Genomic DNA, 26,834 nt, shown 5'->3' on the forward strand with positions numbered 1-26,834 from the left:
TATTTTAAAACTGTATTTATTTCCACAAGAGTTGTTGTTAGCACTGGAAAGTCTAAAATTGATCTGCTGCAGTGGACATCTGTGTTTTTACTGCCTTCTAACAGGTCGTGACAATGCATGTGAGAAGACTTCATATATGTTTCTGCGTAAAGAACTTCCTGTGCGACTAGCTAACACCATGAGAGAAGTCAATTTGTTGCCTGATAACTTACTCAACAGGCCTTCGGTTGGGCTAGTACAGAGTTGGTAAGTCAAAAAAAACAAAACAGAATGAAAAATTAGTGTTAAACTAACACTATATGTGTTGCTTTGCTTGCAACTCAGATTGAAGTCTTTTTTCTGCCTTGAATTGTTCATAGTGTGTGTTTCTTGTCATATGAAGTTTCATTTTCTTCTGTCTAGTGTTAACTAAATAATATAGATCTTGGAGATAAGAATTTGAAGTTAGCAAAAGCATACTGTTGTCTCCCAGATAGTTTGAATCAGTCAGTAACTTCCAAGAGTGAGATTTAAAAATATTCCTTATTGTATTACACCCATAATTTCCTGAAATAGCTATTCTTTCTCCTTATTTTTCCTTTTCCAAAAAAAACTGAAAGAAAATTTCTCTCTCATGTGTTCCTCTCATTGCTAAATCTTTAAAAACATAACCTGGTATTCTGTGGAGGTTATGGACAAAAATCTGCTGTTGTCTAGTAAGTAGCGTTCTCCATTGAAATAACTACTGTATGTCCAAAGTGATTCCAAGTCCTATCAACCTTTCCACAGTAATTAATTTCTAACCTACTTGTATGCTCTGGGAGGTTTGGAGACTACTGTCTTGTATGTATGAAGTACTAAAAATTGTTGTTCATGAAGTAACTCAGTCTCTCCACCTGCAAATAATTAATCCAAAGAATTTATGTAAAAATATTTTGCAAATATACAACAAATTCCTCTTTGTGAATAACAAAATGGATGTTGTAGCTTTCTGTTTAATCATAGCCCTTGAGCCAAGAAATTTCACGTTGACTGTCCATTTACTTCTGGATTTGGTCTCATATTTATCAAGCTTCTGACTTAGAAAATAAGAATTAGATTATGTGATATTGTGTACTTTCTTTTAAGTGTTTGTTTATTAAAAGTAATGCTAGCTGTCTGGATGACCACTTCAAACATGATGATTAAGTGCTTCAAATAATTGTAAATACTGTGGAACCACACAGTAGCAGTCACTTTGCGGTTTAGTGGTAGCTTGCAAGTTTTAAAGGTTTGTGTCATCTGTGTGGTGTTACTGGAAGCTGTTATGACAAATGGGTAAGAGCAGATAATATGCAGGCCTTTTAGGCTTTCTAATCTAGATGATTTGTGAAGCTGCCTTTAGTGAAGTATAAACAGATAGGTGAATGAAGAAAAAGAAATGTTTTTTCTGTAGTGAATCTACAGCATAATTCTTTTAATCCAGATATACGTTCTGTGGCATATGCTTCTGACCTGCAAATATAGAGTCAAGCAACATTGAATTGCTTCTGGCAAAGGAACTGAAAGAGTATTTGGAGTGGATGCCCCCTCCAGAATTTTTACTTGGAGGTTTGAGGACTCCTGGAATTACTTTTATTGCTACAATAGATACTAGATTTAAAAAACCTCAAACCTGTCTTGAGGCTATATTAGGCTATAATAATGACTGTAAGACACTTGTCCAAATCTTATATGATGATGCAATTTGCACAGTCATGGCTATAGGTGACGAGTTTTAAAGTAGGTTTTATTACACGTTTAGATTAGAGTAAGGTGGCTCTTCAAATAGATGGAACTTAGGTTTGGTGGAATAAGAAAACAATTTAACCCTGCCTACTGTAGAGTATGGATCACATCTCATCAATCCTCTATCCAGTCAGGCAGTGGCATTATAGATGACATGAGTTTCCTAGTCCCTTATAGGTCCTTTGAGAAGCACTTCATCTTGTCAGTTCTGAGAAAATGCTCCCTGCTGCAGGCAAGTCCTGTTCTCCTCTCGATTCTCTAATCCATCTTCGTGGTCATGCTGTAGGCACTTAGTGTTCCGTTCCATGTTCCTTGACTGCACTGTGTTGCCTAATAACAGATTTTACAACTGGTTGCCTGATTGCTCTCAGAAAAGGTGGTCTTGGTTTCCCTTGTTTCTGGCTTCCTTAGTCTGACGTGTGCAGTAGCGAGGACCGGCAAGACAGCTGTCCTTCCTTTGTGCTATTAGCTACACTTTTCTGAACGAAACTGGCACTACCCACAGGGTAAACTATGAACGACAAGCAAAAGATTTTAAATTTCATCTATGCAAAGGTAAAACATTAGCTCTGTCCCAGTTCAAATTTGTGACTTAGTTTATGTGTATGTGTTGCATGGACTAGCAAGGGAATGAGTAAAGTGAATGAAAATAGTAATACAGTTAATACATCTGGCTGTGAACTGCAATGATTCCAAATAATAGCCAGACAACACCAGCTTGCTAGGAATCGGCAAGTTCTTTTCAGTTTTTCAAAATTAATGGGCAGCTTCCTAGTTCTAAAGAAGGAGGCCTTTTTTTAGGACAGCTATAAGAGGGCAATTTCTAGCTAAAGTGCACTGCAGGTAGGATGTTGAACATATGACAGAATTGCGTAATAAAGGATATTATCACAAATGTGATGTAATATGGGGAAAACAGTTATAATAATACCTTATAATGGATACCATCAGAGCTTGCAGAGTATCTAAAGTGAGTATGAGGTTTGTACAATATGCTACTCCATCCTGTATAAGATTCATGTTTTAATTGACCTTGACTACATTTCTTTACTTTTCTTTAGTCTTTTTTCCTGGGAAAGGCTATACATTTCCATTTATCTCCTTGAAAAGACACGTTAGTTAAATCAGTACAGTTTGGGGATTAATAATTTGTTTCCTCTATTATTCACATTCAGACTAACAAAGATTGTGTTACCATGGAGATATGTTTTATCTTTCACTGCTTTGGTGATAGAGACTCTGAAGGAAAATATTAGTGAAATAGACATAGGGAAAAAGCAAAGGTACCTTCCATGAATTAAAAAAAAAAAATCTAACGTCTTAGGCATTTACAGCAATTTTTCGTGTGAAATGTGCCATTTTAGGATTATTACATCGGCAGGCTAACAAGAATTCAGTCTATCTGGCAGTAGTTAACAAAAGAACAAAACCAAAGGATGCTTGAAAACAGAGAATTTGTACAAGGAATTATAATGTTTTGTGGTTAAAAATTTAAATACAGAGGAGGCAACATATTTGAAGGGCATAGGCTTTGATCTCCACTTTTGATGACTCACTGAAGACAGGAAAAGTATCACATTCTCTCTCTTTTTTTTGTTTTTGTTTATCCTATTTGGTTGGTTTTGGGGTTTTTTTCTGTAGATATGTCCTATATAGTTGTATTGATTTACTAATAATATAGAAAGTCATCCATTATCCTGATAGTTTTCTCCTTTATTCTAGCTGACTGGTAATTGCGTATGAAATGTGTTCAAAACATCACAAGGTCTTGCTAAATTTTAGTGCTTGAAAAATCCTGTAGTTACCACCTTCATTCATCCATCCACATCTGCATCCACAGTTCAAATCAAAAGACAATTTAAGGAAATAGATGGATTGTATGAAAGGGAAGTGACACTTTTTACACACACTAGCTGTTACAGGAGTGAACTGCGCGCTGTTAGACAAATTGTAATGTTGTTGGTGGTGAAGATAATGCTGTGAATTATTTATTTTAGCAAACTAAAGTTATAAATTTTCTTTTAAACAAGTTTTTACCTAATTTCTTTATTTTTGAGTTGCTTGAGAGGGAGTGAGCAGCGAATGGATTTGGGGTAAAAGAGAAATCACAACTGTACAAGATAAAAAGACATATACAGCATTTGCAGCTCTGAGTTTTTATTTAGAGACTTGGAGTAATATACAGGGTATTACAAGATCCCTAAGCATTTGACAGTGGGTTGGTTTTGTTTGTTGTAAGGTTACTTTTTTCCCCTAGCTTCCTTTAGTAAAGAAATTGGAGAAAATAATAAAAGTGATGTCAGATATTTGAGTAACCTAGATTTGAAGTTAATAAGCTTTTCTCTGAGCTGGTCTCTCTAATTTGGTGCATACAGTGCTTGCAGTATTGAGCTTCTAAAGGAAGATCAATTTAGCTTAGAATCAGAAAAAGATCTAAATATTCTCGATAATTCTCTGTAAAGGAAAAGCACTACCTTTTTGCATAGTTTCTCCATCTCCACGGGGATCCAAGAGAAATTACTTGGGCACATTTATAAATTTCCTTAGAGCATTTAGTTTGTGTACATTTGCTTTGTTTTGGGAACTGCCAGTTCCTCATTGGTGCTATCTTGAGCCTACAGTGTAAGCACCTTTGGTGCTGTTCTGCATGCTAGTTGTGCTGAAGACTGGTGACCAGCTTTTTCCTGGTTGAGACCTGCTTTGGTCTTTCTTTTTTCCTGACTGAGATGGTTTCCTGCACAATTGCTTCCTGCATTCAGTGACAAATGCTTGGCTTGCCCCTGCCTGATACTCTTACTAGAGTCCTGATATTTCGACACAGGAGTAGTGCTGTTTGATTATTCCAGAGGTTGCAGTCTTGGGACCAATATCCCAATAAATTAACAGGGTATGAATCTCAGTACAGCATACCAGTAATGGTAGGCAATCCAGCAAAACCACATGGCATAAAAATTGGGTAAAAGCTACCTTCAGTACCAGAAGTACTCATTACTGTCTTATCCTCAGCATCAGCACAGGATTGCTGATTGAGATTTTTGGTAGGAGGTCTGTAGTAAAAGCACCTGCTGTATTGCTTCTCAAGTGTGATGGTTGTCCTGGGTATTCAGAAACAGGACTTTTATAATATTGTATGACGACAGATGGGAGTGAGCAGCTTCCTTACAACTTTCTCTGTCTTAGTTTGTTACCAGAGAAGCTGTCACTTTTTTCATGACACAGATTATTGAAGCATCATTCATATGGGAATCTGAGAGAGCTGAATATTTCCTCACAGATATTCAGTAAGCCATCTGGACCACTGAACCTAATAAAGAGAAGGCTTCAGTGGGCAGGAGGGATGCATATTATCAGTGTATAAATACCTAATGGGAGAGAAAATGAGGGAGACAGACTTTTTTCAGTGACAGGACAAGAGACATTTAAAACAAACTAAAACATAAGAAATTTTATCTGACCATACAAAACCCTTTTTTACAGTGAGGATAATCAAACACCACAAGAAGGTTTCCCAGAGAGGCTATGGAGTCTCCATCCGGTGAAGTATTAACAACCCAAACTAGACATGGTCCTGGACAGGCTACTCTAGGTGACCCTACTTGAGCAGGGAGGTTGGATTAGATTATTTCAACAGATGTCTTCCAACCTAAATGATTCTGTGATTCTGAATTTCTTTGGAAAGCTGGCTTGCAGCCCTGGGTGTTCTGTGAGGTGGAATGAGTTATTTTTGCCTTTATGAAAATAGCTGTAGAAGAGTGGACTGGAAATGCATGGGAAAACAAAGAGGGCAAAGAAAAAAACCCAAAGGTTTCCACAAAACAAGGAGGATGGCATCCAAAATTAAAAGTAGGGAAGGAAAGGCTTGCAAACCAGGGGGGAGGGTTGAAAGGACAGGAGAGGGGACCATAAGGAATAGAGGGGTGGCTGCTGTAAAGAAACACTTTACAGTGTCAAGGGTACTTGTGACAGTCCATAGTCCACCTCCTGGTGTGTATTGTGCCTATACTAGAAAACTCACAGTGGTTTCATGTGTGTAATGCACATCTACAGCAGCTTCCAGTTTAGTTTCTTCTGAAAAGAACTTGATCTTGTGAGAAGTGCCAAAAGCACTTTGCAAATATAAGCAGTGTGGATTAAGTGAAGATTGTTGGGGAATTATTTTCAAAACTATACTGCAGATTTAGATTTGGAAGTTAAAAATGCTAATGTAGATGTAGTGATGGAGTGGGAAGAGATCAGCGTGTATTTGAGGAACAGAATTAAGATTCCTCCACAGAAATCATGCAAGTATTTTTTGGGTAGATTTCTTTGTAGAATCAAATACGTTTTTTGCCTTATTTCCTTTTACCATACAAAGAAATTTAAGACAGCAAATAGTTATTTCATTACAAAGGAAGATCTCAGCTTTCTTGTTATATTACAACCCACAGCATGAGGGAACTAGTCCAATCTGACAGTGCTGGTGGTCTTAAGTTACATGGATTTTCTTACTTCTAAATGTATTTGCAAGAAAAAGATGCCACATTAATTATGCCCTTTATTTACACACACTGCAGAAAGTCAGTTTCCTCCCTGAGACAAATATGGACTGAATTACTTTAGATATGTTCTTCACCATTTCTTGATGGGTGATAAGGCAGGCAGGCAAGACTGATTGTGGAGTGTCATGTGTTCACTGAGGCAGAGCAAAACTGGACACTGGAATGGGTCTTAGGCATTGCATCTGCGTGACATGGCTGGATTTGGTGAGAAGTCAACAGCTCATCTTACTGTCTCCCTAGACTCAAACTAATGATGCCCTGAATTATCTCAGTGCCTTGTCTACCACTTTCCCATGTCATTTTAGAGTTCCTTTGCCGATAGCTTATTACTGTTTTTTTGCTCGCTGTAGTAATGATACCTTTTTTCCTATCCTTCATATCATGTATCCTATCCCTTCATTGTTAGAACTGCTTCAGTGTCTTTTTGCAGAACATTATGCTTTCCAGGAGCTCATCTTTGGTGGGTAGTGAACTAGGGCTCCTTAAGTTACTGCTCTGAAGTGACCCTAGGCAATTTCTTGAATTCCTGGGCATCTAGTATGATGGTTTTCTTTATCCTGTCTCTTAGTAGTGTAAAAGAACGTATTTAAAGGAATATTTTGAAATAAGCAGTGCTAGAGATACCAACTACTTCCCAAACTTGTAGCTGTCAGACATTTGGGGGATTTCTGTAGTTATTTGTGACTGAAACACAAAGGGCGAAAAGAGATAGAGGGACAGGAGCTAGTGTTGTGCCGACTGTATTGGAAACATTAGTCTCCCTCCATGAAAGTCACAGTGGCCTGTGATTGCCTCAGCCAAAATGGAGAATAGAGTAGCAGCATGTGTTTCTGGAGGGAGTCATTTGGACAGCAGTGCTGTCTTAATAAGTTTTGCTGTAGCTTGAAGCAGGGTAAGGTTTCATAGCCTGTTTGAGCTGATCTTAACATCAAACCGCTACCGAAAGAGGTTTGATTTTTATTTGTAGTTGCTCAAGATTGAGTGACTGGAGTCAATGTCATAGGCACTGCACTTATGCGTAGACCATTCTGTTGATCTGATTTAATGAGATGCTGCTGCTGAAAGGGGAAAAGCTTGGTCATTTGTTTTGCTTTTCTCTTCTGTAAGCTTAATGGTTATATTTTTCTCTCTTGTGCTAGCTTAAGCTGGGTAGATCTTTCCACGAGTTGCTTTAGTGTGACTGATAAAATAAACAAACTTACCTGTTTGATTGTTTCCCCATTGCGGGCAAGTTACAGCTGTTGACATACTCATCTGATTAGCAGTGATGTTATCACAGTGTAAGTGGCAGTGCCTAACCAGGAGTGAAGGGAAGGCAAAAGGAAGAGGAATGACAACTCCTTCTGGTATAGTTGAAACTCTACCCTTTGTGACTGTGATTGGTACCTTGAGCAATGTACTTCAAGAAATAGGTCCTGGTTCTGTAACCATTAAAGAATGGTCTTCATGCCCAGTGGTGTGAGGTGGTGGTATTTAACTGGTGTTGGGCCAGTTTCTTGCTGAGCAGGCTGGCCACGTTCATTTTTAGTGGTACTTTGCTGTATCTTCCAAGGGTCTTGTGTGATACCTCTGTGGCTGTGGGCCTCAGTATCTCGTGTACTAAAGGTCTGAACTAGAAAGAGCTGTGTTGTGTAAGAGTGGTGTTCTTATGAAACTGAGGGCTATGTTGTGTGGCCCTGAAGTGTGTAAAGGGGTGTGCTCTTCTGCAGTACTGTGGTAGGACCAGCTTGGTGCAGTCTGGGTAGCATGGGAGTTTTCTCTGGAGCTTTATTTTGTAAAGAAGGCTGAGTCACTCTGAGGAACATGGGAGCTGATTGACAAAGTGAATGATTGGGAAATGAAGATCCAGGGATGAACTAAGTTGCCCAAAATCACAGACCTACCTGAAAAGAGGGTTTGTGCCTATTAACTCCAGCTTGATTTGTGTATCAGTTTTCCTGAATTGTATCATATAGAGTCATAAATAATACTTTTCCACATCAGTATAATATGTTGCATTTGCTTTCTTTTCCTTTGTTGCAGGATCACACTTCATTTTAGCCTCTTCAGACAACTTTACACTATGACTTCTTTTGTTTCACATGAGGTTGTTACTTTAAGATTTAAAAAAAAATCAGAAGTAATTTAAATATTTTAACTCCTTTATTATTTTTGCTTATTTCAGGTACATGCAGAGTTTCCTTGAGCTTTTAGAATATGAAAATAAAAGTCCTGAGGATCCTCATGTTCTGGATGAGTGAGTAACTTCTTTTCTTGTGATTAGTTCACTTGAAAATAATCTGTCTCAAAAAACAAGTGGTTTTGTACTATAGAATAATAGTGATCTTATTTGTAAGGTAGAATTCTTTTAGCAAAGGCCAAAATTGTAATCTGGAACAGAATAAAGAAATCTTAAGTTATTTTGAGCAATGTGTTTTGCATTTACGTAGTCTGATAGTTTAAGAAATGGTATGAAGTGCTGTATTGAGAAGACAACATGCATGTGAGAATATATTTGCACATCAGATACTGAGAACTAAGATACCATTTTAGCATACATTGAACTTACACAACAGAGCACTATAATGTGTTTTAGCACATTAATACTTGGGGTTTTTTTCGGTTTGAAAACATTCAATATGTCAGTTGTTTTAATCTGAAAGCTTTTTTCAATGGACTTTAATTACTGGTGTTAAATTACCTCATTGAATAATGTTACTTATGTTTTGAGGAGAAAGAAATGTTTAGCCAACTTTATATATCCACAAAAATCACATAAAAAGTGTCATTAAAATCTTTCCTTGAAATTTTTACACAAAACAAAATTAAGCCCCTCATGTGAGGACAAAAGATGTGACTTATGCACCAGAGTCCTACAAACAAACAACAAACCCCAAAGCAACCCTCTTCTGCCCCTCCTCTCCAAGGTCTATGGTTACTCTGTACAGTATAGTAGTCATCTGTGTCAGAAGATTACTTTCTGTAGGTTTTCTTTTCCATTGTTTAGTTCTCTTAGGGTAGTTTCTCTTTTAAAATTTAGTTTCCTTTTAAGCTCTGGAAATCTTGTGTGGTCAAGCAGTGTTTTATAGAAAGTGTTTCATAAAACATCTTGCAGTGCAGCAAATGCTAGGTGCAAGATGTGGCCTGTGCTGCACAAAAATGGTTATTATCTTCAGTTAGTTTCAGATACATTAACTGCTGTGTTATGTTGAGTAAGGGTTTTATTGGGTAATGCATTTTAGATGTGGTCTTTTGGTTGTGGGCGTGTTATCTTGAGATCTTTACACATCATTTTTACAGTTTCAAGCAATCCATGCAGGAGAAACTCAAGTACATGAGTAGTAAATGTCCTCCATGGCAGAACTGTAAAAGGAGCCATGAGGATTATAGGCTGAGTGAATTGCAGTGTTATTAAACAAGGGGAAAGAAATTAACTATTTTCTCAGCACAAGGCCTAAGCTGGAATACTGTCTTCAGTTGTGGATACTACCTGTTAAGAAATTAAAACACATGTTGGACAGTATTGATGTGAAAGAAGCAAGAATTAGAGACTTGTATAGTTCCACCTCTGAATGATGTTGAAAGCATTTGGTAAAAAAAGATTTTGTGAGACACTGGAAATCTGAGTGTGCAAAAAAAAGTCATCTGTAATAAAGGATGATTGATCGTTCCAAGTGAAGAACTGGAGGATTAAAAAAATGGCTGATTTTTGTCAAAGTAGAGATTGTACATAGGGCAAAAGCTACAAATGCTAATATTGCCAAGACAGACTGAAAAAGATGATTTCAGAAGGCTGTAGAACATCCTATTTTAAAAGCTTTTAGGAACAGATTAAATTGCTTCCAATGATGTGCCAGACATGCTTATTCTGTATCAAATAAATCAGATTAACTTTTCAACTACCTCTATTACATTTTGTGATTCTCTGTCTATAGCCTACTTGCTAATAGGATGAGAATTTCTATTTGTGACCAGTTTAGCAGTGAGCTTTCTTACTGCTTGACTTAGAAGAGCATTTTGAGTGTGTAGCTGTTTTGTCTGGGCCAAGTGTTGGTAGTGGGGGCTACAGGGGTGGCTCCTTTAAACAAAGAGTTGCCAGAAGCTTCTCTTGTATCTGATGAGGTCAGTGCCAGTTGGCTCTAAGATGGGACCTGCAGCTGACCCAGACCTGGCCAATTAGTGACTGAGGTGACACCTCTGTGAATAACATATTGGAGAAGGGGAAGATGTTACTATACAGTTAAACTGCAGCAGCAGAAGGGAGCAAGAATGTGAAAGCAACATTTCCCCATACACCGAGATCAGTGAAAAAGGAAGGGGAGAAGGTGCCCCAGTCACTGGTAGAGAGATTCGCTTGTGTCCGTGGTGAGGCAGGCCCTGCCCCTGCTGCAGTGGCCGCTGCAGTAGAGCAGAGACCCACCTGCAGCCCAGGGAGGACCCAACACCAGAGCAGGTGGATGCCTGAGGGAGACTGTGACCCCATGGGAATCCCATCCTGGAGCAAGTTCCTGTCAGGACCTGCAAACCCATGGAAAGAGGAGCCCACGCTGGACCAGGTTTGCTGGCAGGACTCATGACCCCATGGGGCACCCACACTGGAACAGTCTGTTCCTGAAGGACTGTTTCTCGCATAGATAGGGACTTGTCAGTAAGACTTGTGTTATATACTGAATTTAGCCTGTGAAGAGGCAAAAGACATGTTACCTGATTAAAGAACAAATGAATTCTTGGCAGTATTAGATAGGCTACCTAAGATTAGAAGGTCAGACTTACTTTCCTGCTCTTTGTACCTAACTTTTTGAAGTCTATGCCATTTGACTATATGTTGAGCTTTAATCAACTATCATTTTAATATTTTGTGCAAACTGTGTCCTTCAGAAATAGTCTTAACTATGTCCATATTTACCTTTAACACAGATAAATCTAACAAATTTCTCAGCTCCTGTGTTCCATGTTGCTGCTGTCTTTTATACCTTGTGATCAGAGGAGAAATATTTGGAACTCTAGTAGCTAATGAACTATTTTTCAGTGGAAAAACCCACATGTCTGAGTTCATTTAAGTTTACATAAAATGTTTCTTTTTTTCTGTAATTGCATGTATCATTTAATACAGAATTTGTGCCATTGTCTGTGTTTTCACGGGTGGGGAATGCATGAGTAGGAATAGTATTTAAAGCAAACCTATATGGTTGTAGAGACGATATGGAAGGTCACTGTATGAGATATGCCTGGTCCTTTGAATGAGAACCTTTCTTGTCCTTACAGCATCTGCAGTGTATCAGTTTGGTAACTTGCATAGAGTAGCATGTGAAGAGGGGTTGTAGCATGCTTCATCTGTTGATTGCTCTCAACTGTCTTGTTCCTGTACTGAGCATTCTGTAGAAGCATCCGTATTGCATATTAATATTACATGTTATATACTTTGTATTACAGAAGACTCCGTTTTGCATTCTTTGATCATCATTAGTGCCTTATGTGATATCAGATGGGTAACACATTTTATGATAGCCCTCATCTCGTCTTCCTTTAGCTTAATTAATATCACAAAATGTGACACCTGCCTGAATGGCAGAACTTCTGCCCCAGTACCACCCTAGCAGCTTTTGTTTGGAGCCGAATGTGGTGTCCACTTCGAGTGCTCAAAAACCATGAAGACTTAGAGTAGTTGATTTTTGGAAATTGATTGAGTGCCTTGGTGATCTTTTTGTCAACTGAGGTGAACTTCAGTTTCTGTTATGGCTAATCAAGATTAACAGTAGCACAGGAGAGAAGGGAAGCTAAAATGGTCTCTCAGAGAGGTTCAGTATCCACAAATGTATTCTTTCAATGTTTACAGTGGTTTTACAAGTAATGTTTTCTAAAGTGATGAAATGACTTGATCAGTTGAATGTAAAACTGTCCCCTGAGTGTTTGTGTAATATCTCTGCATGTCTGGGGAGCTTGCTCTGGTATTCTTACAGTCTGGGCTCCCTTTCCAAGGAAACCATTTTATGTATCAATGTTACAGGATTATAGATGTTATCCATATAGTGGCACAGATAATTATGAAGCCATGCAGCAGATAAGTTGGGAACTGATCTAGTGGAAAAATAGCTCGCGTTCAGCTTTACAACAGTTTCAGTTCTAAACTGTTAAACTGTGTGGCCTACAAAGACAGCCAGTAGTGCCAGTGTGATAGAGAAGGGTGAGTGGTTAGAGTTAAGTACAGAGGCTTAACTAAAGCTGATGTTTTTCAGTGACCCAACTTAGCTCTGCTCTTAAGTATGAATTTGAGGACAGATGTATGTTCACGTGTTCTGTTGTTTAGCAGACCTTGTGAGGGCTTACTTACAGCCTCACCATGCTACTTGTTGCTGTTAGCATGGGCAAAAGCCAAAAGGTCAGATTACTTTTGCATGTTTGATAACACAAATAGCATTCCTCAAGCTGCAGAGTGGTCAGGTGGGAGTCTTTCCACAGTTCTGTCAAATAGTGTGATTTCAGGAGTGTTAAGATACAGTGTCCACACTTGGTAGAGGGAGTAAGCTGGCAGAAGTGTTGGAAATTTCCAGTGGTGTCAGTATGCATCTAGATAAACACACAGAGGGAGAAATTATTCTTCAAAATCTGAAGGGCTTGTAAAACATGCTGTTCACGTGTACTTTAAGTGAACACTTACTGTGCCACCCCTTATACCCATGAGTTTCTTTGTTTGTTTTTTTTTGTCCTCTTTGTGGCACTCCCGTGGGAGGGTATGTGAGGGAGAGTCCTGCAGCTGAGAGCTGCTGAGGTAGCAAACTGCCAGTATGTCTAGAGATAACACAGGCGCAAGAAACTTAGTAAATGGAAAGCAACTTTCCTTTCTGCAGCACTAAGATTAAAACTGTGGTTCTCTCAGCATTCTGAAATCAGTAAATATTGGAGTAGATTTGGTTATGAAGGTGCTGTTTTTTTACTTTCAAGGAGTGTGAAGTGCTACTTCCTTTAGTTTTGCACTTTGAAAGTAGTGTTCTAGTAGAGAAATCTTCGAGTGTGAACTTGTACTTGTCTTTCTGGTGATTCTCAGCTACTAGCTAGCACTTCTTTAAAACAGAACAGCCAATCAGAAAAAAAAAAGCATGTCTCTTTCATTTGAAAAGGTTTTTTTTTTCTTAGTCGACTCATCTCTTGTCTTTAGTCGTTCAGATAATATTGTACATAAGAGCCAAAACAAAAATTCTCTTTGTCTGTCTTAGGACTTTTTTTTTTGCACTGGAATGATAGCTCAAAACAGAATAATATATACAGGTATTAGGGAGTTAAGTAGTAACTTGTGTTACAACATTCCTTAATTGTCGTTGCAGACCCATAAAGCGTTAAATATTCATTTGTTAATACAGAAGCTACTGAAGCACACTTAAAATAGCTTCATATTAATAATTTCTCAACTGTCAAAACCAGACTGCATTATTCATTGTGGTTTCAAAAATACAGAACACTGGATTTTTAAAAAAACAATCCTTGCTGAATAAAAATTTTGGAACTATTCTGAAGTATTTCCTCCCAGCCTCTGTCAATCCCATGAACATTTAAAAAGTTCTATGATAAGCTCAGCTCTCCTGTAGTTTGAGTACAGTAAAAGCTTTGTATTTTTCAGAGATATAGGATGGGGTCATGATAAGGAATGAATTGTAAGATTAAGGAAATGTGTTTTAATTTCTGCGCTGCTGTTTTGAAATTGCTTACGTATTTCATATGTTTGGCCCTTCAAAAGCATCTGCTTGAGGGAAACACTTGAGTGATCTCCGTAATCTTTGAAGATGGAACAAGAGGTTTGTCATATGGTGGCAATAATGAAGAGTTTCTTTATTGTGTGTGTTCGCACACTAAGCTTCAGCTATGGTTTGCTGATCTACAGCAGATAAACTTCATAGCCCTTTGCCCTTTGGGATACTCTATTTCAGTGCCTTGGTAGTGGGATGTCAGTGAACAGTTTGCCCTCCTGGAGCATATAGCTATTGTGGATAGTGGAGGTATTTAAAAACAAATAACAAAGCTGTCAGCAAGTAGTAGTTTGTAGAGAGTGTTTTCAGTTTTCATCCAGCTGTGATCATTCCTTCTCAGCTCTATTTGTAGCTAGTGTCTTGTTGCTCTGTAACAGAGGCAGCATGAGTACAGCCAGACACTAGTCTTATCTTGAAAACTAGCATCAGGTCTGGTTACAGAACGCACAGAATCTAGATTAAGATGAAAAGAGTCTAAAATCCTTTTAAGCATTAAAATATTTTAAGCTGTCCAGTCAGTAAGAGTGGTAATAGAATAATCATTCTGTACTGTAGTAGTATTTAGACTGGGGATTTGGGCAGTTAAAACTTCCCCTTTTCTGTGCAACAAAAGTGTTTGAAGACTAACAAACTATTTGTTAATACATGGGCAGAAACTGGTAGTTAGACTGAGGATGTTAAACTGTTAAAAATGAATCCTTCATTCCTTAGGAGCTGGTAGTGTAGAGTAGGAGAAATAATTTTAAATTTTGCATCACTTGTCAAGAGTGGTATGGTGTACCATCAGATTACTGTCTTGACTAAGTGGTTATGAGAAGGAAGGAAGCATCTAATTTAAATGTAGGGCTTGGTAGTCTTTTTTACTTTTTGTGGTTCTTTTCCCTTCTCATTCCCAGATAATTGGACTAGATGACCTTTAAAGGTCACTTCCAATCCAATCTGTTCTAAGATTCCTTTTTTAACTGGTGCATTTCTACTTCTGATAAAAATAATGGATAAATTTCTTTTCATTATAAATCAACTGAGAATGTTTTGCTGTTGATTTTTCTTAAAAAAAAAAAAACCTGTAGAATGGCAGATACAGGCATAGCTGAATGAGTCTGCCAGCTGTGCTTTCTTTTGAAAGCTGCACTTCACTGTCCTTTTTTAAAAAACCAAGGTAATGTAATAATCGTGGTGTTAATATTTATTTAATATTAGAGAATGTAGCAAGATTGAGTAGCACTGGTAACCATGTCTAGACTTCAGAAAGCTATTAATAAGTACTTCATGTATGTATGAGCTTGCATGGGGGGAGGGGGGGAAATCATAGGTGTTGATCTGCTTTGGCAGGAGAAACAAAAGTCTTCCAAGCTGCTTTAAAGTGCTTACTTAAAGTGATGGAAGTGATATCCTAAAAATTCTGAGGTACCAGAGGGAAGAGCCTGTCAGAGCACCGTTGTATGTGCCCTGCCATCCAGCGGTGTAAAAGGAAACTGAACGGAGTCACACTTGATAGTTACCTATCCTCACATTCAGACTTAACAGAATCGATAGCAGTAAAGGAAATGCATTTCGAAGTTACACTGCGTGGATTGAGGTGTTGAGAAGAAAGCATGAAGTGTAGAACCTCTCAGGAAATTATGAAGTGCAGTCAGGTTGTTTTTCCCAAGTTTCCTTTCCAATCTCCCAGCTACTTTTGGTTGCAGAGAATGAGAGTTACCATGGTGCATATAATTGCAACAGAAGAAAAACTGTTTATCTCAGTTAATGGCGAGTAGAGATTGAATTTAAAGGAGTGTTTTGGTGAGGAATAACTTAATGTGAGGCCTTAAATGTTTTGCAGATCTTGTGAGTGAGAGGTTGACACAATATTGAACTTGAAATAAGTTTGCTTAGGTACTGCTATATTTTTGTCTCCTCCCCTTGATAGCTTTTTTGTTGAGTGGGAGGGGTAGTAAACAGATTAAATGGTTATGCTATGGGTATTTGAAAACAAGCGAGAGATTGAGTTTAATTACGCTTTTAATAATCTGTTTCTAATCTTGTTTCCTCTAGCTTTTTAGATGTTTTAATTAAAGTCAGGAACAGACACAATGATGTGGTTCCAACCATGGCGCAAGGGGTGATTGAATACAAGGAAAAATATGGCTTTGATCCATTTGTTAGCAGTAACATCCAGTATTTCCTAGATAGATTCTACACCAACCGCATCTCTTTCCGTATGCTTATTAACCAACACAGTAAGTAACTGCTTTTTTCATCTTTGGAGAACTCATTAGCTATTGCTTGTAAACCTGAAGCCATGGCTTTTAGTTGTTTATTTCATACTCATAACTAATTCTCAATGTTCTGTGCTAATTATGGTAATAAGATACACTGGCAACTTGTTTATTTGGTACTTCTCAGTTATTGGAGATTAATCCAGAACACCAGTGTGATTTCTTTTAGAATTGTCAGGCTTTGTCAGCATGGCTGTCATTTTTTAATCTTGTTGGCAGAGACAGCTTGCATAGTGATAGACAAAGTATTTTTAGGTAGTAGTAGAGTAGTTGTATCATTCTATTTATAAATCTCTTAACATAGTTTGTAGAGCTGACATTTCATGATGAAATGCAAAGATGAAATAACTTTTGAATAGGTTTTGCACAGTATGATTTTCATTGTTGTTTTTGTAGCAAGTGATCTAGACTTTATTGCCTTCTAAAAAGATTAACTATTTTTAACTTTAAGTTTTAAATTATGTCCTTTATCTTCCTCCACTTCTTGTTTGCTATTTATGAGAAAAGCTAGAATAGTCATCCTTTGTCATTAGATTCTATTTCATTTCTTGTTACTAATAAGCTTACTGATTTATGTTCACATTAGAGTGAAAGCAGTTACTTGCACAGCTCCTATTAGCCAGTTAGTGTAATCATGCAGAAAGTGAACTGTGTAAAGTTAAGGACAGTCTTTATGATCCCTTTTAGTGTATCTTGTGCCTTTTACTTTAGAATTTCATTGTGTTCCCAGTATTCTGCTTTTAATGAGCTCTTTGAAATTGTCGTACACTACAGATAATGTGGATGCTAGAGTACTGTAGCATAAGGTATTTTACTACAAATTTTGTGTCTTTCCAGTAACCTTTTATATGACTAACAAATGCCTTACTGTGTATGTATAAACTTTTAATGTACCAATGCATACGTGGAGGTAAATGTGCAGCTTATTCTTTGCTTTTACTTGTGTAGACAAGTGATAGACATAAACCCAAGTTAAGTTAAAAGGCTCTCGTAGGCGATTTCTAGCAGTAAGAAAAAATATTGTCCTAATAGAACTCTTGAGCTGAGTGCTACCATAATTTCCACTAGTTCTGAAATAACGTTTAATTGAAGGAAATGTCTTTTCCTGGGGACACTTTAACTGGTTGAAACTTAAAACCGCTTCTAAAGTTTAGTTAACTGCCTAAAGTTTAGTTAACCTTGTACAACTTCTCTATGCAAAGCAACGTTTGTGATCCATCTGTGATGGAAAATATTAATCCATAAGCACTTAATAAAAAGACAACAGGAAAGCAGAATGTGAAAACTTTTTTAAAAAAATAGTTTACATTTCTATTTCATAGGTTATTGACAGACAGTTGCTTACAGTGCAGTTCTGCAAGGTGCAGTGTGCCAGTGTTATTAGTGTGCCATGACCAGGATGGGCAAAGCTTTCAGATCTTTTGCTGGCCTCATACTGAGTCAGTTTCATATTGGAGCTGACTAACTTGCTAAAGTAGCAGGAAAACACTTCTGCAAAGAAATGTAGAAACCTTTCTACTCCTTTTGGGAGCTAAACTCTTGGTGAAGGATCTGCTGAGTGCCAGACCCTTGTGTAAAGGAAGGAGTGGGGGGCATACTGCTGAGAGTCAGGGAGTGGAGTGAGACACACCTCTGTGAAGTGGCAGCTTAGGTGAGTATGAAAGGCTTTTAATGCTATCTTGCAGTTCTTCAGTCCTTTTTACTGTAATGTTTTCATTGTTCTGAGTGCTTCTGTTCTGTCATAATGGTATGAGTGAGGCATTTTATGTTTTTGTTTTATCTAATTTTTTATAATCTACTTTGAAATGCAGGTTTTCACCACAACACTCCCACACCACTATTACTTTTAACTAGTCTTAGTTATGAAAAAGGAAATGAAAACAAAAAAAGAGGAGGGAGGCAAGTAGCCTTCCTAAATAAGGATTCTGACAATTTGCTACAGTATTGATTTACAAAATGGTGCACTGTCCAGTAAGTTTCACATACCATCCAATTTGAGTTTTTTGGGCTACTTCAAGTGTCATAGACTTGTAGTCTATTGTAAGTGTAATTTACTGCTATTTCTTTCTATTTTTAGCACTTCTTTTTGGTGGAGATATTAATCCTGCTCATCCCAAACATATTGGAAGTATTGATCCTAATTGTAATGTGGCAGAGGTGGTTAAAGGTAAGCTGAAGTTAATGTTTTTGTTGATAAAAAGCCCCCATGACGTAGAATATGCATAAATACAAAATTGGGATACAAGAAACTGAAGGTGATTTAAATTCGTTTAATAATTTGTTTAAAAGAGAAGAAATGGAAGTTCTGCAGTTGCTCACAATAAAGCCATGGCCTTACTGAGACTTTCCAATGTCTTCATTATTGAGAAACTTAATGTATTAACAGAACTAAGTCAATAGTTGTGTTTTTTTTAAGTACCTTTAACCTGTTCAATATCAGCTTAAGTATCTTGAGCGTCTTCTTAAACTTTAGATGTTTTCTTTCTTAAAATTTTTAGAAGCAGGTTCTCATGTACTGTCTTTTTATCTGATGCTGGTACTAAAGAAAATTTAGAGTGAGAGATTTTCCAGTTTGTTGAGTTAGACCTCAGATGTACAGGTATTCTGATGAAACTCCTTGTTACCGTGTGCATCTGGTCGTATCACAACCTGCTCTCTTACACAGAAGCATGCATTCACCTGAAGACACAATTGCATTAAAAATCCTTTTTGCTTAATAAATCTTGTTTGGTTAATGTTGTGAATGTTCATGTGCTTTCAGAATGTTAGGAAGTAGGCATGAGGCAGTGCTGTCTGCTTCAAGAACTTGTTTCTTGAAGGTTCACACTCTGAGTGTTATCTGTTTACAAATACAGGTCTTGCTGTACAGTGAATTCCACTATCTCCTTCACTGCTGTTTGTGCAGCTACAAGGGGGGATGAATGTGTTTCTCCACTTTGTCTCAGCTTTTCATGAAATAAGAGTGAAATCTTTCTAATGTCAGACTTTGACCTCACACGATTAGCTTGCTTTGTAATATAGGTGCTTTTTACTGTTATGAAGGCTTCTTGGCTTCTAACGCTAAGGCAGCTTTTTTTCAGCAGCTCTCTCTTTTCTTTTGATTGATCTTACTGCACTTTGACCTCAGCATTGCATATCTTGTGTTGTGTATTTAGGGTTATTCTTCTAATAGCAATATTTTAATCTATTTCAGTCATCAAATTCATAGTTACTGCCTTGGACAGAGATGTGCATAGAGTATCAAAAGATGCCCAAATGTTTTCAAGACAGTAGCTAAAGTAGATCTTTCACATCTGAAGAAATGATCAGTAACAAAATGAGGATATTGTAGATGTTATCCAGTGTTGTCTTTCAAAGGAACAAAATGTCTTTAAAGACAAAGCCTATCTATAGTCAAGGTGATTGAGGCCAGTTCCTTGTAGAACTGGTGGAGGGGTTAATGTACATTCTGTATAATGTACTAGCTCCAAAATGTTCCAAGCAATTAGTCAGAGTTAAGGTGTTGATTTTGGCTCTGTACACCCTTCAAACATGGAAGAAATTATTTAAAGAACCATTTCCTACTTCAAACAGCTCCACCAAGTGTTGTGTCTGTACCTGCTTGAGGTGGGTCTCTGTATCTCGTGGACTCTACAATAGTAAGGTTTTTGAGCTGACAGTAAATCCAGGTTTGTTCCTGAATAGAGATCCTTCCCTCTTGTTGCTGCTTATCTCCAGTGATGACATGAAGTGGGCTTCTTAACTTTGTAGTCTCTTTTACAGTCTTATGACTCTGACAATGAGTGGGCTTTTAGAGGAAGGTAAAATGGAAGACTCCCCTTAGGCTCTTGACACAGTTTTGCGCAGGGCAGAGTATTTTACTGGATACTGAAGTTACAGTGCCTTCTTGTTCATTTCAAGAGTGTTAAGGTGGCTACTTCTTGAAAACAAATGAGACTTAAGTTTAGGGAGGCTAAATGGAATTATTCAGAACCTCTTTGTTGTCTCAAGGTTGTATAGTGACTGTGTCTGTTCATCTGTGTGTTGAGGGCTTTTGGTTTATTCCCACACAGTTACTGGTTTGCTTCTGGAAGGCCTTGAAGTTTTTCTCCATAATAAGAATCCAACTCCTGCCTCCTGGACCTATATTTTTACTTCTGTGATGTTGGATACTCTTTGAAGTTTGCTATCTGTTCCTTTCTCCATGTAGACACCCTTGCGGTTGTACCCGCTACACTGCTGTCTTCAGGTTTTGATGACTGAGACAAGATTGTGCCTGTGCTTCTTAGCCCCTTTTTGCTAAAGCACAGGATTGCTACTAAGGCCATCAGAAGTTCTGAGATGATCTTAGAATATTGTGTAATGTAGGTATCCCTGCATCTTTTTTCCTAAATTGTGCACATCCCAGACTGAGGTTCTCTGTGCAGATTGGATATGAAATGGGACTTTGATCTTTTTACTCTGACATGTTTTATTGTGTTATGGGCAGGACCCTTGATAGAAGGTCTCTGGAGCTGACCACCTTGATGCAAGGGATTCCTACTGGGTAGATGATTTTGAGACATTCCCAGGACTTGATCAAGAATATTTTCAGTGTTTTGATCTGTTTTAGTATACCTCAAGAAGCATTTGTCAGCTTTGTGTTGTATGTCCAGCTTTGAAGATGTCAGAACAACTGACAGAAATTTTTTACAGATAACAGGGCACATTAAAGATTATTCCTGTAGACAACTTGGAGGACAATTACAGGTAACCAGTGCTTTCTTGGGAGTAGTGATTTTACTTACTTTGTGCTTGTCACATAGCTCTGAGTCTTGGCAGTGACTGCGTTCTTTTGTCGTGTCACTTTGGACAGGAGGAAGAAGGTACCTGTGGAGTGAGGTCCGATGCAATTGTTATGATATCTTAGTAAATTCCTTTCAGTCTGCAGAGCTGCTCATCTGTCTACAGGCTTGCTCTTAGCTCATACTTAGTACAAGGAAGCCACTTCTGTTAAAGCAGCTTAAACAATGTAGCTAGGATACCTCTGGGGTTTCTTTTTAAGTTAACACTTGCAGCTTGTTTCTAAAATAGTTTTGCAAATGAGATACCAATAAATGTATAGAACCACCAAGAAATCTTTCAAGCGAAAGATGACTTAAACTTTCTTGATGCATTTTAACAATGCCTATAGCCTGACTTAGATTATGGGGAGGCTTTTGTTGTTGTTCAGGAGGAGAGAATGGTGAATCGTGAGGGTTCCAGCTTTCCCTGCAAAAGACCATGCAAACCAAATCTTGCAAACACTGTTGTGTTGGGGAGGAAAAAAAGAATTTGTGGTTGCAGTGTCATCCTTTTTTTATTTGAGATGGAAAGAACAAACATTGAATTGTGATCAGGACATGACAAATAAGTAGATATTATGGTCAGTCTAAGATTATACCCTTCTGGTTTTCAAGCCCTGAAAGAAGGCAAAAAATAACTTGTCTCTAGTAATTTCCTTTTGTTTATAGAGCTTTAAATAGAATTTGCCCTTCTTTGACAAAAGAGCTATAGGCACACAGAGAAAAAGGGATTAGAATGGATACCAGTTTAATCGCTTGTAAACTAGTCACTAAAATGAGTGCTCTGCTTGTAGCCTTTCACATAAAGGATGGGCTTTGCTGTTGTCTCCAGGTTATTTTGTTAAATCAGTGTTTTGTTTTTCTGTAGATGCTTATGAAACAGCTAAGATGTTGTGTGAACAGTACTACTTGGTGGCACCAGATCTGGAAGTTGAAGAATTCAATGGTAATTGTGGAATTAATTTAAGTGATGTATGTAAGAAAAAACATTTCTAATACCTGATTTCTAGTTTTGTGAATTAATTGTATGTTATAATATGAACTCTGCAGTCTTGTATGCAGTACTTTTCTTCTGATGTGTCTACATAGGCACATAAGTTGTAGTTTACCATCATGACATATTTACTACTTTAAGGAACACTGAAGTAGTCAAGAAGCCTCATATCTGGGAGGAAAACATGACTGATTTCTAACTGATCTTTTTATGGCGCCGAGACGTGTTTTGTTTTCAAGTATGCTTATAAATTCCACCATCAGTCTCTGCACCAGTGGTGAACTCTTCTGTAAGATGGCAAAATTAGACATTTTTTTTACATAGTCTATGATTTATGTCCCATCATAAACTTCTCATATGAAAATCTATTTCGAGTTGATTGCAAAGATCAAAATTGGATGCTACGAAACTGATGAGACCTTGTCAGTGTGTTGACGCTTTTTTTTTTCATCATTTCTATTGACAAAAGGTAGAAGTTTAAAAAAAAGTCGAGTGATTCACAAATTGTGGTCAGCTGTCAAAACGTAAGACTAAGATGTTTCCAAACTTCTGTAGAACTGCAAAAGTCTCAGAAATAAGTAACACGAAGTGAAGGGAGCAATATATGGCAATGTATGTTGCTCAAAGTGCTATTCAATATTGTAGAAATACTTCTTTACACATAATGATATTGTCAAGACTGATGGATTGCTACCAGCCCCATCTTCTAAAACCACAGAGTCCAACCTTCCTCCTTCCAAAACTGAACAATTTTTAAAGCTAAAAGTACTGAATGCTGCAGAAGAGGAATCTATGCAAAATTAATTCAGAGGCCTAAGTAAAACGTTCCTACGTGAGAGAAAACAAGTTGCTGGATCTCACTAACAAAAGAAGGAAGAGAGAACATAATTACTTGTTTTCTTTAAACTAGCTTATTATCAGCGTGAGGAAAGAGACTTTGCAAAATACCTCAAAGCTACAATAACACATTTTCTGTATATACTCTGTCTCAAACGAGTGCAAATCAGTCTGTCTTGGTTTTGATGGTACCCAAGAGAATTGGAGTATAGACTCTGACGAAATTAACATAATAAAACAGCAAGTTGCCTTGCAACTAATTATGCAGACCATCGTTATTTTCTTCTTTTCCTAGTTTTCACTACCTTGTCGCTTAAAGTAATAAACCTGTATGGTTATCAGCCCTCTGTCAAAAAGGATGAAGTTGACTCTAGTCACGCTCTGTGAGCATAGTTCTATCTTCCTAAAGTTTATGAAGCAGACATGTACAGACTTTTCTTGAATCTGCGCTGTTTCTGAGTATAAGAAGCTGTGACTGTGTAATATAATGCTGGTAGATATTGGAGCATTCAGGGATGACAGCATCCAAAATTGTTCTGGATTGTGTTAAATGCAGCTGTATTGTTTCCTGCCAAATCAGTTAGCACTCTAGCATTCATAGCTGTGCCAAGCCATACACTTGTGTAGAAACGCTGACAACAACACAACAGGACAAACAATTCGGTTACGATTTAGAATAAGAAAACTGTAGTGTTGTTTGAAATACATTTTGGAAAAAAGAAATTAACAGTTTATGTTTTAATTATGGGAAAATATGTAGTTGTTTTTAGAGTGTTAAAAATGATTTATTTAAAAAGTCTTTTATGCAGTAAATACTATGCTGAAATATTGTGTGTATTAAGAGAAAGAGAGTTTTCATATTTAAGTGAGAAGATTCTGTTAGTAAATATAAGCTGTCAGTATAAAGCCATCAGGACTGAGTGAAGTTTCATATCTAAACAAAGTCTGCTCACATAGATCAATGTCATTTGAAAATTATCATTAGAATGTCTTATTTAAGATGATGATAGTAACTGAAATTTATGATTCTAATGTCAAAGAGTCAATCTTGTACTTGGAAGACTATAAGGTGCTTACTTCTTTACCTATAGTTTCATGTTATTTACTGTAAATTGAAATGCCAAAAAATACTGTGATTTTTTTTTTAAGAAATTGTCTTTTTTTCTTTTTTCTTTTTTTTTTAGCAAAAGCTCCAAACAAGCCAATTCAAGTAGTCTATGTACCTTCTCATTTGTTTCATATGTTATTTGAATTATTCAAGGTAGGTTGAACTTGTTAATATTTGGAAGGGTTTAGTAAATTTACGTTGCTGTTTGAAATTGAAGTTCTTTTCAGTTACACGTCTTAAATGTTATTTCAGGTTTTTTCCTTTCTTAAGCTTATTTTTAAACAAGTGAAACTTAAAAGCTAGTCTTAGAGCTCTATCTTAAACCCTTGTATCCTTAAAAAAAAATCCTGTGTTTTCCCACTTCTCCTTCTGTGCCTTTGCAGCTGATTTAACTGAACCATTCCTGATAGCCTGTTTTTGCAATGATAATGTATTAATTACCTTGCAGTCTCCATAGCTTCCTGCTTTATTGCATATTTGAAGACTAGTTAGGATCAATGTCTATTTTGTGAAAACGACCCATATGTCTTTGAATAGTACAAATGCCATCATTTGGTTTGGTTTTGTTTGTGTTTTCTGAATAATTGGAACAAGAGTGGAAGTGTAACATCTGAGAGCTATTGTACGCTGTCAAAGAGAGGTGGTTGGTCTCTAGGTGGTGCAGTTGAACACTAGAAATTTCAGGGAAAAAAATGCATTTGATCAGAAACTTCTCCTAAATAGTGGTATTTTGGGTTTGATTTCTGATATTTGCCAGGTACTCTCACTTAAATCTTCCCCTGTTTTGCCATTCTGTAACAGTTCTAGAGCAGAACAGGTGACAGTTTGTACACTGACTTGTTTTAGTACAAATCATGGAACAAGCAAGTTGTAGCTGTAAGTAATGGCAATCTGTGTTGCACTGACAGTGGAATCATAGAATGGTAGGGGTTGGAAGGAACCTTTAGAGATCATCCACTCAGATTGATAGGTGGTAACTTAACAATTCCGTGACTCAGGCTGAGAAAACCAAAGCTTGTTATCTGTAGTGAACATCACCATTAGTGTTCTGGAGGGTGAAGGTAAAGGTGTTGTCAGCCCTTCTGTATAATAGGTTGATTTCACACAGGAAAAAGTATCCTTGCTTTATGGACAATTAACTGACTTGAAAACACTTCTGTTAGTTTTAAATGTGTCCTTTTCTGACTTGGGTACAAATATAGGACGAAGTATTTAGAATGAACAAATGAGTGCAAATTCTAAGTTGCCACAAAAAGCATATGTGATAAATTTAGAATCAAAGACTATTTTTCCTTTTCAGAATTCAATGAGAGCTACAGTGGAATTGCATGAAGGTAAGAAAGAAGGCTATCCGTCGATCAAAACCTTAGTCACATTGGGGAAAGAAGATCTATCTATTAAGGTAAATGCCTAGAAATAATAATACACAGTTTACAAACCTGTTAGGTTTGGAATGGTATGACTTTTAATTTGAGCAGGCAAATTAATTACTGTATCAATTCTGCCACTTGCTTTATATTCTTTAGAAGAGTATTTTCATTTGGAAAGGACCTACAGTGTTCAACTAGTCCTGCTGCCGGACCAATTTAGAGCTGAACAAAAAGCATGTTCTTTAAGGGCACTGTCCAGATGTCTCTTAAACACTGATAGCCTTGGGACATTGACCACCTCTCTAGGAAGCCTGTTCCAGTGTTTGACCACCCTCTCCATAAAGAAATGCTTCCTAATGTCCTAGTGTCTGAACCTCCCCTGACCGATGCAGCTTTGAACCGTTGCCACGTGTCCTGTCCCTGGATACCAGGGAGAACAGATCAGCACCTCCCTCTCCACATCCCTTTCTTAGAAAGTTGCAGAGAGCAATGAGATCTCCCCGCAGCCTCCTTTTATCCAAAGTACACAAACCCAAAGTCCTGTGCTGCTTCTTGAGTATCTCTCAAATTGGATAATGCTGCTTGAGTTTTGCATTTGGGATCTTTTTCAAAACATAATGTATAAAACTTTTCATTCCTTAGATAAGTGATCAAGGTGGAGGCGTACCTTTAAGAAAAATAGACAGATTGTTTAACTACATGTACTCAACAGCACCCAGACCTAGCCTGGAGCCCTCGAGAGCTGTGCCTTTGGTAAGCAATTGCAATATGTATTTAAATATCCCTTTATACCACCCTGATGTAAACACCCTGCAATCTACAGAATCAGGTTTTCCATTGAAGAAGTTGTTTATCATCAGCAATTCTCCGCAGGTAAAACATATCAGGAGAAAATGGCTTCTTTTATCATTACTTAGTCTTTGGAATAGAAAATTGCCTTACTTTATCTTGACATGATATTCTTGGAAACAAGTATGTCTGCGTAAGTACAATATTTGCACAGGTTAATGGACAGGATTTTTAGTACTGTATCACTGAGAAGGTGGATAACCTAATGAGCTCCTCTTTGATGTGTAAATTACTGTTTATCTAAGTTTCCTATAATAAATATATGGAAAAGGTGAGCCGTGCTGTCAGAATTATAGCATTTGAGAAACATCTCCTGATAATGCATAAGCTTGTATTGAACTTAGAAAATTATTTTTATGTAAGTTATGGACTGTAAAAGCACTTAATAGTTCTCAAACCTGCATGTGATATGGACACTTTTGATATATTCCTGTTCAGTTGGAAGTATCTCTCGTGAGAGTCCCTTCTGAGATGCATCAAGGTCAAATTTCAAGCAAAATTTCTCCTTAGTTTCTTCTCAGCAGGGAGCTATTTCAGTGTTGAATGCATAGATACTTTTAGCAAGCACGTTACCGTAAATTGTTACAACAATGAAATACAAAACTTTT

At 37.4% G+C, this 26,834-nt stretch overlaps 1 protein-coding gene across 2 annotated transcripts in view; it reads left to right on the forward strand.

Moving 5' to 3' along the window:
* PDK3 (pyruvate dehydrogenase kinase 3) overlaps window positions 1-26,834 on the forward strand; it is a 58,674-nt gene that overhangs the window by 20,295 nt on the left and 11,545 nt on the right. Inside the window, exons 2-9 of one of the 2 annotated variants that reach the window (XM_061999739.1) lie at window positions 105-246; window positions 8,449-8,520; window positions 16,043-16,227; window positions 18,344-18,433; window positions 21,937-22,014; window positions 24,084-24,160; window positions 25,308-25,409; window positions 26,020-26,130. In XM_061999739.1, the coding sequence (XP_061855723.1) occupies window positions 105-246; window positions 8,449-8,520; window positions 16,043-16,227; window positions 18,344-18,433; window positions 21,937-22,014; window positions 24,084-24,160; window positions 25,308-25,409; window positions 26,020-26,130 (857 nt within the window). The remainder of the gene's footprint in view (window positions 1-104; window positions 247-8,448; window positions 8,521-16,042; window positions 16,228-18,343; window positions 18,434-21,936; window positions 22,015-24,083; window positions 24,161-25,307; window positions 25,410-26,019; window positions 26,131-26,834) is intronic. The other variant, XM_061999748.1, reaches the window with a different exon arrangement.

This window comes from Colius striatus, chromosome 1 (assembly GCF_028858725.1).
Source record: "Colius striatus isolate bColStr4 chromosome 1, bColStr4.1.hap1, whole genome shotgun sequence".
NCBI classification, from domain to species: Eukaryota; Metazoa; Chordata; class Aves; order Coliiformes; family Coliidae; genus Colius; species Colius striatus.